The 14,608-nt window shown below is 49.5% G+C and overlaps 1 protein-coding gene across 2 annotated transcripts in view; it reads left to right on the top strand.

Annotated features, from left to right (window-relative positions):
* The window catches only part of Rbks (ribokinase), an 87,177-nt gene that overhangs the window by 66,777 nt on the left and 5,792 nt on the right, over positions 1 to 14,608 (top strand). Inside the window, exon 8 of one of the 2 annotated variants that reach the window (XM_076559270.1) lies at positions 7,664 to 8,260. The exons of the other annotated variant lie outside the window; for it this stretch is intronic. Within the exon in view, the coding sequence (XP_076415385.1) occupies positions 7,664 to 7,672 (9 nt within the window). The 3' untranslated portion in view covers positions 7,673 to 8,260. Of the gene's footprint in view, positions 1 to 7,663; positions 8,261 to 14,608 lie in introns of those variants that run through there. 2 annotated transcript variants of the gene reach the window in all.

The raw sequence follows: 14,608 nt of genomic DNA, 5'->3' as shown, positions 1-14,608 counted from the left end.
GTCTACTTATCATCAACCCTGCCCTCCAGGAGCCTGGCCATTGGTGTGGCATAAGGCAGTGAACATGTGGTCTGCTCCTGGCTTCTTTTCCTTGGCAACTGAACTGGCATCACAGGGCAGACCTGCCAGGGCTAAACTGTGGGTCTTCTACGTGCCTCCCACAGAGTGGAGAGGTTTCCTGAGGACTCTTGAAATTGTGATGAGATTCAAACTACAGAGCCCAAAAAGCTGGAGCCTTGCCATGCCCACCACCTTCATTGGCCACTGCTGCTGACGGAGGTGAGCAGGAGAATGTAAAAGCAGCTTGTGTGGGTCACAGACGTGACATCTGCCTGCTCTTTGCAGAAAAATGAGTGCATGCTATAGGCTGTGCTCTGAATAAATATACTGCTAATGGTACGAAGGGAAGATTGTCGTGTGTGTGTGTGTGTGTGTGTGTGTCAGAGAGAGAGAGAGAGAGAGAGAGAGAGAGAGAGAGAGAGAGAGAGAGAGAGAGAGAGAGAGAGAGAGAGAGAGACCCGCTCCCACTTTTACCCCAGGCTACTCTTGAGGAGGGAGAAGTGAGAAGTATTTAGATAGAAGGATAGAGGGGGAGAGACAGATAGAAACACAGGGCAGCTCGGGAGGACCTGGATCCTTATCCACCGGCTCCTTCTGTCTCTTCTAAAGGGCTTTTTAAAGGAATGCTAAGGGGCAGGGCAAAAGACCTCCTCTTGCTAGATCAAAGCACACTGCACATCCAAGTGCAGACCCTTCCAAACACCTGGAAACCACGCACGTGGTCAAGCCATCCTCTAATGCAGCTCTGCTGGGTAAAGCAAGCTCAGATCTCACTAGGAAACCTTTGCGGGCCTCCACATTTTTTTTTTTTTTAGTTGGGGGTCTCACTATATAGCTCCAGCTGTCCTGGAACTTGCTATGTAGACCAGGCTGGCCTCAACTTCACAGATATCTGCCTGCCTCTTCCTACCAAATCCTGGGATTAAAGGTGTCACACCACTCACTATACTTGGCTTTTTTTTTTTAAAGGCAGGATTTCCTGTGTAGCTCAGGCTGGCCTCAAACCTGCAACCCTCTTGCATTGGCTTCTTGAGTACTTAGCTCATAGGCCTGGGCCACCATGCCCAGAAGAGGAAGTAGTCCTTGACAGCATCTTTCATTTCCTTTTTCCTAGGGCTGTTCCTTCAGAAATATAAGGGAGGGACTTAGTCCAGTGATAGAGAATAGCAAGTATGAGACCTTGGGTCCAATCATAACACCAAAATAATAACAGCACAGAAAGCCTTTTTGGTTGTTTTGTTGTTATTTTATTGTTATTGTTGGTTTTCGATACAGGGTTTCTCTGTGTAGCTCTGACTGTCCTGGAACTCACTCTGTAGACCAGGCTGGCCTGGAACTCAGAGATCTGCCTGCCTCTGCCTCCTGAGTACTGGAATTAAAGGCGTACGCCACCAGCTCTGGCAGCTTTTTTTAAAGAATATAAAATTTGCCTGGAGGTGGTGGCACAGACTACATGGAGAGACACAAAATAAACAAATAAATAAACAAACAACATGTAGCCTCAATTCTAAACATTCTATTTTAGCTTCAAGTAGTTTTTTTTTTTTTTTACTATTTGAGAATTTCATACCGAGTACTGTATTTGTATCATTTCTACCCCAGTCTCTTCCCTCCAACTCCTCCACCCCCACCCCCAACTCCCTCTTAACTCTGTTGGTCACCCTAGGTCTCTCCCTAGCTGAGTATTGATTCTCTTAACTTACAAAGTTTTGAACCACACAGCTAGTGTGAATGTTAAAGTCCAAACTGAACAAAGGAGAGGCTCCAGGTACCAAAGTCTCAGTAGAGACAGGATTTCTTGCTACTCCCTAAACTTGTGACTAATTTTCCCTGGTTCTTTTCTGAAGGAGTCTTTAGTTTCAGCATCTCACCTCTATCCAAACAAAGGCATTTAAACTGAGGCTCCCAAGGACACTAAAGTCAATCAGGGAGACGCCAATCAAAACTACATAGACTTAGGTATGGTGTCGTAGACCTGTGATCCCAGCACTTGGGGGGCAGAAGCAGGAGGATTAGGAGTTCACGGTTATCCTCAGCTGCAGACTGAGTTCAAGGCCAGCCTGAGCTATATAAAACCCTGCCCCGCCCCCACCTCACCCAAAAACCAAACCTGTATCGAAATCCCATCCGACCCCATCAGAACGGCTGTCATTAAGAAATAAACAACGGGTGCTAAGGCTATCATCACTCAGTCTATAAAGTGATCCCCCAGCCCACATTTTAAAAGACAAGTGTGTGTTTGCATCCTATTACTAGGAAGGCAGAAACAGGCAGTTCCTTGGGGCTCACGGGCCAGCCTGGACTACCTCTTACATGGTAGAAGACAACAAGATGGTCCTTTTGTGGGAAAAACAAACATCACTCTGTTGGTCTCAGTGGTTTTCAAGATGTTTTTAGCTCCTTATTCACCTTAGGGCCGAAGCTGGTTTCCACGGAGAGTAATAAGAGAAGTGTGACCTACACAAAAAATCCAAATCTCAAGTGACGTTCATGTCCCTTAAGGGCATTCGTACCTGCCTTCTGGTGGTTGATCTGTTCAGCAGACAAGTGCTGAAAGCAGAAACCTACCCTTCCTTTAAATACCAGCTGGCATTTAGTAATAAATACAATAATTAATCAAATAAATAATTAATATAAATGATAAGTAATAACAATCCTCCACATAAATACCTCACAGCACAATGCTAGTTTAATATAAATAATAAGGAATAACTATCCTCCACATAAACACCTCACAGCACAATGCTATTCACATAGTTTGCCTGTCACACATGCTTTAGACACCAGCTCACTCCTGACTGAAACAGCCTCCACATAACTATTCCTCCTTCCTGACAGGGACTGCTGAGGCAGTGCATGATGGGTTCGGGTTGTGCAGACAGAACCAGGTATTCCGGCCAAGGGCCAAGCACTTTGCAAGGAATCCCTCGCACCAGCTCTCAGCACAGTCAGAGTCTCCAAACGATTGTGCTCCGTTCCTCCCTCCATCCTCACGGTGTAGGCCTGGCTCTAGAGCCAGGAGTGAGGCCGTCACTGTGAGGAAGCAGAGGCATTATAAATAACCCAGAAACCCTCTCCTGACAGCAACTGCCTGCTGACTTTGTGGCCTAACAGCCCAAGCCCAGCAAGGCATGGACACAGCATTGAGCAATGACCGATTACTCCGAGTTCCGTGTGTGGCAGAGTTGCAACCTGTGGTCGGTGCTCAGGCCGCTATCAGATGCCTTTGCTGTGCGATAATCCCGCGGCTCTGTGCCATCTCTCAGTTCCCAGACAACAGTGCTCTGATTTCAAGCCCCGCTCACCACGAGAAGAAAGCAGCTGGTAGAGATGAGCACTCGGCAGAGAATGTTTCAGTAAATCTTGTGGAGGATTCCAAGACATACTGGATTAACTGTTTTCTGTCAGGAATGCTGGAGTCACAAGGAAGAAAGATTGCTGACCACAGAAGGCAAGGCCAGTCTTTAGAGCCCAGTGAGTCACCAACGGACGCTTTGGTTTTGAGTGCCATCTATTCGCAGATATGTAAAGTTATTTCTATACAAAGCCTTCATTAACAGCGCTGGAAGAATAGAGCCTTTCTCATCCCACTTTTCACTTGCACTCAGGATCCTTTTTCTCTTTTATCAATTATAGAATGAGTTAATCCACCACAGACATTTTGGGCAGATGGGGGTCTTGGACAGTTTTCAGTCTCCTTAAGCCATTTTTCTCCATGGCTTCCCAGACTGCAGAGCCGTGAAGGCCCAGAAGGAGGGTCAATGGGTTCTGCTGAGCACAGCCCAAGCCGGCCTCACCCCAGAACCTGTGGAGGCTACAGCAATCCGTGGTCCATCCCCTTCAGGGCTGATGGTGGACCTCACGTGCTCTGCAGCCTGGCCAGCCCTGGGCAAATGAGAGGGGTGTCCTGGTGACGGACACCAAGACATGGCCGCTGGGCCCAGCCGATTTCAGCAAGTGTGGCAGAGCTGCTTACTGAGACCTTATTACTGAGGTCATAATGATTCCCAACAGCTTTCATAACAATCAGTTGTAAGTAAAACATGAAATGTTCTCATTTTATTATCAAGGAACAAGTAAAACAGCTCCCCCCCACCCCCATTTCCACACTTGTAGAAATCAAAACTAGAGAAATGGCTTCGGGGATAGCTGAGCATGGTGTAAAGGATGGGGCTCGAGTTTGGACTGCAGACAGAATGAGGTCCACAAAGGGGGTCCAGCGAAGGAAAAGGGGTACAGTCTCAGATGTCTGCTTTGTCCGTTAGTGGTGTGTGTCTGCAGTTTATATGCGATCCTGTGGTACAAGTGTTGCTAGGGAGCACCCCATTAAAACATTCCACCTCAGAACTGGGGTGACTTGGCCACAGAGAGGCCATCACTGAGTGCTGAGGCTGGGAGAGAACCCTGATCCACAGGCAGGCCCAGATGGAGCCAGCAAATGGCCTCTGCCATTCCAGGAGCCATCTGTCACCAGACAGAGGTCAGCCTGAGCCCCACAGCCCTGCACGTGTGGGAAACCTGAGACCCCCACACACACGTCCAGCAGGGGGTTCTTTAAGGTGACTCAGCCTTACACAAAACCCCAGTGAGGCAGTTGTCCCGGTGGTCAGCTGTTCTCCTACAAAGAAAGGCAGGGTACCAACAGTGAAGAACCCCGGGGCTCTGGCGGGGAGGCGTAAAGAGCTTTTTGCTTTGTGTTAGTTGGAGTTTAATCGATGTGGTGAGAACAGAGAGACCAGTGTCGTCTTTACTCTTTACCGTCACCTGCAGCCTCTCTGGGCCATCAAATGCTGGCCCGAACGCCCCCCAGCCTCACCTCGCTGTGATTTTACACCTGACCTCCCATTGCTCCTTCTCCGTTCTCATCCATCTAAAGGAAAGCACGCTTTAGCCCGTACACCTCACTCCAGATAGAAATACATAATTCAAGAGGAATACGATGTCAACCAGGAGGCATGCCAATTTGTGTCAGCATGCGCTGTAAAACAGAGAGGAGTACAAGGAGAGTTTAATGTAATGTAGAATTGGAATTAAAATAGAGCCAATATTTAGGCATTCCTCCGCCTCCTTTCCCCTGCTGTGACACAAAGGATTGACTCTCTCCGTACTAATGTCACATGTTGTTTGGTTTTTTTCTCTCCTACTGGGATTTTTTCTTCTTCTCCTTCTTCTCTGGGTGAAATGTTACATGTTTGTCTCTGGGATCTAAAATTTGACCTTTTCACCTGTTCCACTCCGATCACAAGAGCAAAAATCAGGAAGACGTTTCCCTCCACCTCCCCATGTACACCCTCGTGTGATCGGCACAGAAAGGACCCCTGCCTGCTCAGCGTCACTCGGTAGCTCTTACCTCTTCCCTGACACCCATCTAACGTGTCATCTCCATGCTCTCTTTCTCCAAAGCTGGAAAAAAAAAAAATCAAAGGTTGATAATGAATCTCTCACAGTGTGAAGCTGGGCATGGAGTTCTCGAAACACTTCAGTGCCCAGTGGGGAAACGTCACGATTTCCCTCAGACCAGCCAGGTGCGACAGCACATCCGGCCTTCAGGGAGCAGAGACAGGAGGTTCACAGCAAGTTCAAGGCCAGCCTGGTCTACGTATTATGTTCCAGGGCACATGGGGAAGACTCTGTCTCAAAAAAGTCAGCACAAATAAAAAGACCTGTCTGGAGCCCTTTATTCCATTTCCTCCCATTGTTTTTGACCAAACGGTAGAATTCCTAGTTTGATCCCAGACCTAAATGACTAACTAGCCTTGGTTTTCAGATGATTCACTCTTTCCAGAAGTCAATTCCTTAGGCAGAGTGTGTCTCAGCCCACAGCATCAGTACCACCTGGGAACTTATTAGGAATGCAAATCCCAAGCCCCACCTCGGGTTTAATGGATCAGAAAGTTTGAGGGTGTGGCACAGCCCTCCCCATTTTAACAAGCCCTCCAGGCTATTCTGAGGTCAAGATTGAAAACCCCTAGCTTAGAAGATGTACATTTGCTTCCACCGAAGATATTCAGAGGTATTTTAAAGTATTTATGAGCAAAGGCCAAAGCCTTTCCAGGTACTGAGCTCCAACCAAAGACATCCTAACTGCCACCTAACTGTCTTTGAGCTCTTATGCTTGGTTTCTTGTCTGGAAAATGAAAGCCTGGCTGCCTCACAGGACTGTAATGAGATTATTTGAATCGCATCTGTAAACATACCCTGTAAATAGACAAGAAAGTGAAAGTCCTGCCTTTCTTCAGGCAGGATCCTAGGGTTGTGAGCATTGCCCTTGACAGGAGCGGAAAGGCCTGTGTTTATCATTTCCCTGACCCAGTTCACTTTTTTTGTCCAGCCTACGACCTGCTGGGTGTCTCTCAGGTTCTGTCATTTAGTCTCACAGGTTGATCTGCTCTGAAGGAAAACCATTTCCTGATTAGCGCTCACCCAAACCTAAGGGGCTATATGCCCTTGCTCAGACATGCTGTTTCTGCTGGCTTCCCCGGGATGCTCTGTGCTGGTCTCTGTGGGTGGACAGTGTGTGACTACCAGAGCTCTCTTAAGAGGTGCGTGCCACACCAGAAACCTCCATCTCAGACCTGTGCGTCTCAGACCTTTAAGAAGGAAGCTTAACATTTATCGTGACGCCACCCCTTAAGCAGCACAGAAAATCAGAGAGAAAATCCCTCAAGCCAGCCGAATCTCCAGAAACCAAGATTGACAAACCTGACCAGTTAATGTCGAAAAGTGTAGGTGTGTTTTCACTTCCCAGATTAGCGGTCACAGGCAGTTGGTTTCACCACTGCCAACTCCCGGCGCATCGCTAGTTGAAGTTGAAAATCTCACAGGCTTTTGGTGACAATCCGAGGAAGAAGGACAGTAAACCTTCTCCGCAATGTTTGTGAGGGAAGATGCTTTCGTAACTGGTCCCCACTGGATCAACAGCGGCCTCACTTTCATATGACGTGCACCAGAAGGAATATGGTTAAATTGTGTCTAGCTAGGAAATAATAAATTATCAGTTAACTCTAGAATTAAAATACGAAATTCTTTCACTGAAAAATGTGTATATATTTAGCAAGTCTGTAGAGAGAGGAAGGAGAGCGGTCTGAGGGCAGAAAATGAGGTGGTTTCTTTTGGGGGGATGAAAACTTCGAAACCTAGACAGCGGTGATGGCCTGCTCAACCCCATGACTACACTGAAGAATGCCAACTGTACACTTAAAGCAGGTGAATTGTGGCTGTATGAACTCCAGAGCCAGGATCTGGGGAGAGGTGGTTTGTTTATTTATTTGTTGTGTTTGTTTTTCTGTGGGAGGTAGTTGTAGCTCAGTGATAGAAACCCTGGGTTCCATCCCCAACACACACACACACACACACACACACACACACACACACACACACAAACATATCAAATGACTAGCAGAGTATATAAACCAAGGAACAAGTTTCAGTGCTTGATGAATTTGAAGTGTTGATCATTTGGACTATATTAGGTCATGAAATAGTTTAGTCTTTTAATCAGAGTATTTTTAAGTGGACTATCTCAGCCTAATCATTAACATGTATCATAACGTGGCAAAGACATGGACATCTGTGATGTGATAATTTGTCATGTTTCCTACAGATTACTTAGAGTGGCCATCAGCTACATTTACACATGAGACAAAATCTGGGTTCTGGCTGGCTGTCATGATGCTCATCAATTGAAATGGTCTGGGAAGGCGGGAAGTTTGGGGTTGCGGAAGGATATGATCTCATCCTCCTGAGGTAAACGAGCTGATAAGAGGAGAGGGACAGATTCCAGTGGGAGCCATGCGCTGAGCTCTTGCGTAAACAGCCTACCTCAGGGTCAGTCCACCACAGAGCTCACCCTGTCACATCTGCACAGGCAGCAGACTTGGCACTGTTCTGCCTGGGAAATAGTGCCAGCCAGCCTGGTCCCCATCCGCTTCCCCAGTTCCTTACTCTGTGGCTTTGAGAACTTCCCAGGGTTCGCTGGTAACCATGTTAGAACTTCTGGATCAATGGAAAGAAAGTGGGGGGTCTGCCAGTGGTTGCCCACCCTGCCTTGCAGTGGAGTGTTCGCCTGTTAGGGTCACCCACACACCAAAGACCCTGACTAGACCGCTTGCTCTTCAGGACAAGAGCCCTTCCTTCAGCATTTCCCAGACTTGTCTTCATCATCACCCTGCCCCAAAGACCTGGTAAAAAAAAAATTCCCTCTTCACCCTCCTTTTTTCCCCATGAAATATTAAAATGGTAAATGTACTCAAGTGTACATTTATATGCTGTAGCGTTTTAAAGAGATGCCAGCCATTGTAACAGCTATGGTTTTCACACATCCGTGAGTTCTAGTCCCAGCCGGGAACCAGCCCTGTATGAAAAACCCCTCCATAGAGCTTTCTTGCTCTTCCTAGCAGTGAGTGGTGAGGCTGGTCACGTGGAGAAGGGGACCCAGCGGCCTGATGGTGTCTGCCCACCAGGATGAGCCCTGACCTCAGTGTCCAGACTGCTAGAGGAATCTCATGCCAAGCTTGCTCAGCCTTTTGGGCTCTGCTACCACCTCTCCCTGGCAGCCATGGAGAGCAGAGCGCTCCACCACGCTCCCATGCAGTGGAGGTCCAGCGTGTCTGTCACAGGAAGCCCCTTCCCGTGCTGACCTCTGGCCCCACCCTCCTAGCTCTGGCTCTTCCCAGGGCCTCACATTACTTAGCCTCTGCTCCTTGTCCCTACATGAAAGCAGGAGACCAGCCTGGCTTCCCCAACTCTGCATTGACCACAGGGACTTCCTGATCTTTACTCTCCATCACTTTAATCTCATCCACTCCCATAGGGTTCATCGAGTACCTCACCCCAAAGTTCGGAGATCTTGGGAGCTACTGATGGCCACGGCTAGAGCTCTTTAGAGCCTGGCCTGCATAACCGAGGGTTCTAGATACTGGCTTCTGCTCCTTCCCAGCCACCCTTATTCTTCTAAAAAGCCAACCCTCTTGCTCTAACACTCTATAGATCGTGCCCCTGTGATGGAGACCCCTTTGTCCCTGGAACCTTGTCTGACCTCACTGACCTAGATCATGAGTTTTTACTACAAAACCTTGAGCAAACTAAATGGCCTCTGACACGATGCCATCTAGTCTGTCCCGCTCTGTTGAACACCCACTCTGTGCCGGGCTCTCCCGGACCCTGTGACATTGTCTGAATTAATATCCACAACAGTCCTATCATACGGGTCAACAGATGCAGAGAAGCTGAACAACCCACCAGAGATCACATGACTAGTACATTAGTGAAGCAGGTACACATTAGTGAACATGTCTGGCCCCAGGCCATTTGCACATGGTTCCACTTGAGAAAACATTGCCTCAGTTGTGTGAGTTCTACTTCAGATGACAAAGGGTCTTCAATACAAATGAGAAGGCAGTCTGGTTACCATTCCTAAAAGATGACAGAGCTAACAAAAAGAGTTGATGCAAGATTAAAAGGTCCAGCCGGGCGGTGGTGGCGCACGCCTTTAATCCCAGCACTCGGGAGGCAGAGGCAGGCGGATCTCTGTGAGTTCGAGGCCAGCCTGGGCTACCAAGTGAGATCCAGGAAAGGCGCAAAGCTACACAAGAGAAACCCTGTCTCGGAAAACCAAAAAAAAAAAAAAAAAAAAAAAAAAAAAAAAGATTAAAAGGTCCTTCTGTGTGGTGTCTCTGAGGTTTAGGAGACGCAGGCCCAATCAGCTACTCATGCCTCAGGTCCCGGACGTGGGAAGGAGGCAGAAGCCCATGCGTAGACATCTAGGCCAGGGAGGGCAGGCCTGGATGCCAGTCTAGCCTACGGGCAGTCATTGGGGCAGCTGCCTAAAATGATCCCTGGGAGACAGTTCCATCCCAAACCAAGTACCGAGAGGAGGGCTGGCCCAGAGGGCTCTAATCTGGGGCCCAGCACCATGTGATGGGCAGCAGGGACCCTGGTGGTTTACATTTGCTCTCTCCTGAGCCCCTGGCCAGACGCTCGAAGGAGAAATGGCGCATCATCATGTTTCGGCCATTTGCTCCTTGCTGGCCTCGGAAACCACAAGCAGACTGAGGAATTCGGCCTGCAGAGTGAGTTCTGAATACTCTGTGGAGGGAGGGGTTCTGAAAAGAAAAGAAAGTGGTGTGCTCTTGTCGGACGGAATGTGTGAAGGCATCAAGGAGGAATGTGGGGGCTCTTTTCGGGTGGCTCAGCAGTTTGGCCTCTGAATCGTGCTGTGTGGGTCCAGATTCCTAACGGATGAACCCTCAGGGCTGACATCACTCTGGCAAGATCATCCGGGCTCTGTTGTGCTGCCCAGCAAGTTTTTACCTTGGGGTTTTCAGCACTTAATACCCATCATTCCTTCCAACTCATCCATTTTTCTATCATCTGGAATTTGACAAACTAGGACTTTTTTAAGCCTGTTTCATAGCTGCCCCACCACCACCACGCCCACAAGATGGGGCATTCTTGGAACAGCGTGTGCTCTCCCCTGACCACTCAGGCCCCGGCTTCCTGACAGTGCATTTCAGGAGAAGCTGGGCACAGCACTCGGCCTCAGGATCGAAGGTGACAGCTGTCTTGGTGACCTCAGACAGGAAGCAGAGCACATAGGGGGAACTGGTCTAGGTTGGTGGGCTCAGAGAATGCTTTGAGCATCGTGCCAGGCAGTCGGTGTGTGACTGACTATACTAAGCCCTGAGCTGAGTCTTAGAAATGGCGTAGAGTTAGTCCGTGGAAGGGTCTGGGCTGTACTGCCTCCAGGAACAAAGATCCAAATGGTTAAAGAGGAAGCAGTAAGAGGCAAACTAGCAAAGTTTATGCCAGCTGTGGTGGTACACACCTTTAACCCCAGCACTCGGGAGGCGGAGGCAGGAAGATCTCTGTGAGTTCGAGGCCAGCCTGGTCTACAGAGTGAGATCAAGTGAGACTTTGTCTCAAAATTTAGAAAAAGGAAGGAAGGAAGGAAGGAAGGAAGGAAGGAAGGAAGGAAGGAAGGAAGGAAGGAAGGAAGGAAGGAAGGAAGGAAGAAAGGAAGGAAAGAAGGAAAGAAGGAAGGGGAAGGAAGGAAGGAAGTTGATGTGCTGTGCTGTTTACGGAGCTAACATGTTATCCTCAGAGAGACAAGAAGCATGTAGAATGTTTCAGGCATAGAGATGAAGCAGCCAGATTTGCAAGCATGTGGAGGGTAGACTGGAAGGGTGAGGCCCGAAAGCAGGGAGACCAGTTAAGAAATCACTGTGGACCGCTGGAGAGGGTGTGGATGTGTGTGGGAAGGGGATGGAGAGAGACAAGGGGGCAGATCTGAGCATTTGGAATTAACTGCCCAACTGTTCCGTTTACAGTAGAAGAGTCCAGAAGACGCCCAGGTTTTCAGTGTGCAGGTGACAGGAAGCCAGTGTTCAGGCAGCAAGACAGTCAGTTTGGCTGTAGGGAGCTCAGGTTGTCTGCAGCAGACCTGAGCCTGGCCAAGCGGTTTCACATCGAGAGGAAGAAGAGCATCCGGAGTACAGGCTTTAGGACTTAACAACATTCAGAGCAGCTGAAACACCCAGGAAATGGGGAACAAGAAAGTTCCTTGAAAATGTCAGTTCCTGTGTACCGCCTCCCCAAGCCTGCCTGAGACACACGGCTAGTTCAGACTCTCTGCTGCTCTTTCTTGCCCCGAGCACACAGAGGAAGTGGCACCTGTTAGGATTGGAATCCGGTATGTCCCCACACACTCGTGTTTTGACTGCTTGTCCCCCAGCTGGTGGCCCTGTTTTAGAGGGCTGTGGAGCCTTGAGGACACAGAGCCAGGCTGGCAGCCGTGAGTTACTGGGCACAGGCTTTGGAGTATCTGCCACAGGTTCCCACCACGAACGGCACCCTGCCTTCCCCGCCAGGATGGACCCCACCCCATCCCCGGAATCCCGAGGCAAAGTGACCGCTCCCGCCCTGAGTTGTTTCTAGCGGGTGTTTTGGTCACAGCCAGGCAAAGGCAGCCAACACAGCCCCTCATGCAGAACATCACTAGAGACTCATGATCTTCTTCACTCTTGTCCCTGGCATGCTTGATCACTACAAAACACACACACACACACACACACACACACACACACACACACACACACACAAGCCCTTCCCACAGGCCAGTCTCGAGAATGTGAGCGGTAGCCAAAAGCCAGTCTCCCCAGGAAAGCCTGTCCACCTGCTCTGTCGCTAAAACCCTTCCCCAGAGGAGACTGGACAATGTCTACCCCTCCCGCTACGGCCTCGACAACAAACTGAGGTGCTGCTAGGGCGGAATTGCATGCAGGAGGTTGAGAGGCCGCTAAAGACACACAGGTGAGCGGGTCCCCTCCCCCTCCTCTGAGGAAAAGTCACTTGCCAGCAGCAAGTGGTCTTTTTCAGGCTAGCACAGGGGCGGTCCCGGAGGTGGCGGTCTGGCTCAGAGGACAGTCCTGTACAGCACGCTGTGTCGCCGGAGGCCCACGCAGCTGACCTGGCTGCAGACCCTGACTTCACAAACAGCCTCTTCTTTGAATATCGGCAAGCTGTTGAGGCGCCTCGAACCAAGGAGAATCTGTTTTCCTCAGCTTTAACCTGAGGACCCGACAGGGTTGCTGCTGGCCTGCATGCCACTTGGTGGAAGTCAGAAGATGCCTCTCTGTGTGAGCCCGCGGCTTGGTGTGACTCACCCCTTCCACGGGCACTCAGATGAAATGCAAGTTGCACAGTGTGAACTGTGCCTTCCTCCATGGGGTCCTTGTGAACAGTCCAAGCAAGACCAGCCAAGAGGCCCAGAGAAGAACCCAACTGGGCAGAACTTCAGAAAAAAAACCAGCCACTGCAGACAGCAGAGACATGGCCAACATGTGAGGATGCCGTGTTAGGGTGACATTCTACCACTTTTAAGCATGTACTCCCCAGCTTCCTCCCTCACCAGACAGCCCTGAGAGCCTGGGTATGAACTAGGCTAGTTCAGTGAGGGAACAGAGCCATGGTCATAGACAAGGGCCACAGGAAGGCGGGGTGATGGAGAGATGGTCTGAAAGAAAAGAGAGAAATGAGAGACCAGCCTTCACACAGCAACACTGTCTCCAGTCTGGTAGCAGAGGCCTCCCCACAACCCAGCCTGGCACTATCCTTAAAAATTCCGACCTCTCAGGTCCTGCCCTTGAGGTCATCTGAACAGCTGTCCCAGTGCCCTCCCTCCAACACCAGCCCGCACACCCCACCTGCCCCCAAAGCACTTGTCCCAGTGTGCTGCTGTGATTGCCTCATGACCAAAAGCAGCTTAGGGATTATCTGGCTTACAGGGTACAGTCCGTCATTGAGGGAAGTCCGGACAGGAGTTCAGAGCAGGAACCTAGAGGAGGGAACTGAAGCAGGGGCCACGGAGGAGAGCTGTTTACTGACTTATTCCACAGTGTGCTCAGCCTGCTTTCCTATACACCTCAGGACCACCTGCCCAGGGGTGGCACCGCCCACAGTGGCCTCAGACCTCCCACTTCAATCATTAATCAAAAAACTGCCCCCACAGACCCATCTAATAGAGGCAGTCCTCAACTGAGACTCCCTCTTCCCAGATGGCTGGAGCTTGTCGACCTGACGGAAGCCAACCAGCACACCTCCAGAAGCCTCGGTATGCATCACTGGACATTTTCACTGTCCTTCACACTCTGACACACGAGCTGCCTCCACACATACTACGGAGCAGAACATCTCAAAACACAGGGATGTAACGGCCCTTGGGAAAGCGAGGACTTCAGAATGCCACATGTACTCTGTGTGAGCACCCTGTCCTCATGGGGAAAGTGTTCTGAGAAAGCAACCAGTACTAGCCACATGGGTAACTGTCGGAAGGAAGGTGAATTATGCCATCACCCACCTTTTGACATAAAAATAATTTTCAATAGAAGGTTAAAACCATCAAGTTCTATCAATGAGATCTCTTCCATTATACCAAGAATGATTGATTGGAAAGTACTTTACTTACAGGAAAATCATGGTGATAGAATACAGCTTCCACTTTTAAAGCACTTTCCATTTTAAAAAAAATCATAGCAATGTATAAAAATAGTTCAAGATGTGAATCAACAGCCTGGTAACTGATTGGCAGTTGAAAGCCTTGTGGTATAAATAGACCCGACAATGGGAATGTCAACAGCTCTGAGCCGTGGCAACCTGACCCAACACAATGTGGTTCACCCAGGGCCAGCCAGCCACCTTGGACCACATCTTCAAGAGAGAACATGATGAACCTAGAATCATTAGGTCAGGTCAGCACCAAGTGCTGGGCAGGGTAGGGGAAGAGACAGGGGGAGCAAAGATGTGGACCCCACCCCCAAAGAGTCTGCAAGTTGTCCCGACTGTAGGCCTCTAAATAAAATACACAGCATGCTGTGTGTATTCAGGGTCCTATGGGAAGGGCAGAGTTCCCCAGATCCTAAAGCAAAGAGAGATCTGGTTCAACCCTGTGATGTCCTTCCTTCTAGCCTTCCTTCCTGCCCAGACTTCACCTGGGATGAAATGAGTAGGGAGCATGCCATGAACTGATTGGAGGGGTTACTGGGCTCTAGTA

This window comes from Peromyscus maniculatus, chromosome 22, assembly GCF_049852395.1.
Source record: "Peromyscus maniculatus bairdii isolate BWxNUB_F1_BW_parent chromosome 22, HU_Pman_BW_mat_3.1, whole genome shotgun sequence".
Lineage (NCBI taxonomy): Eukaryota > Metazoa > Chordata > Mammalia > Rodentia > Cricetidae > Peromyscus > Peromyscus maniculatus.
The sequence above is the reverse complement of the archived record's forward strand: the minus strand, read 5'-3'. Positions and strand labels throughout refer to the sequence as shown.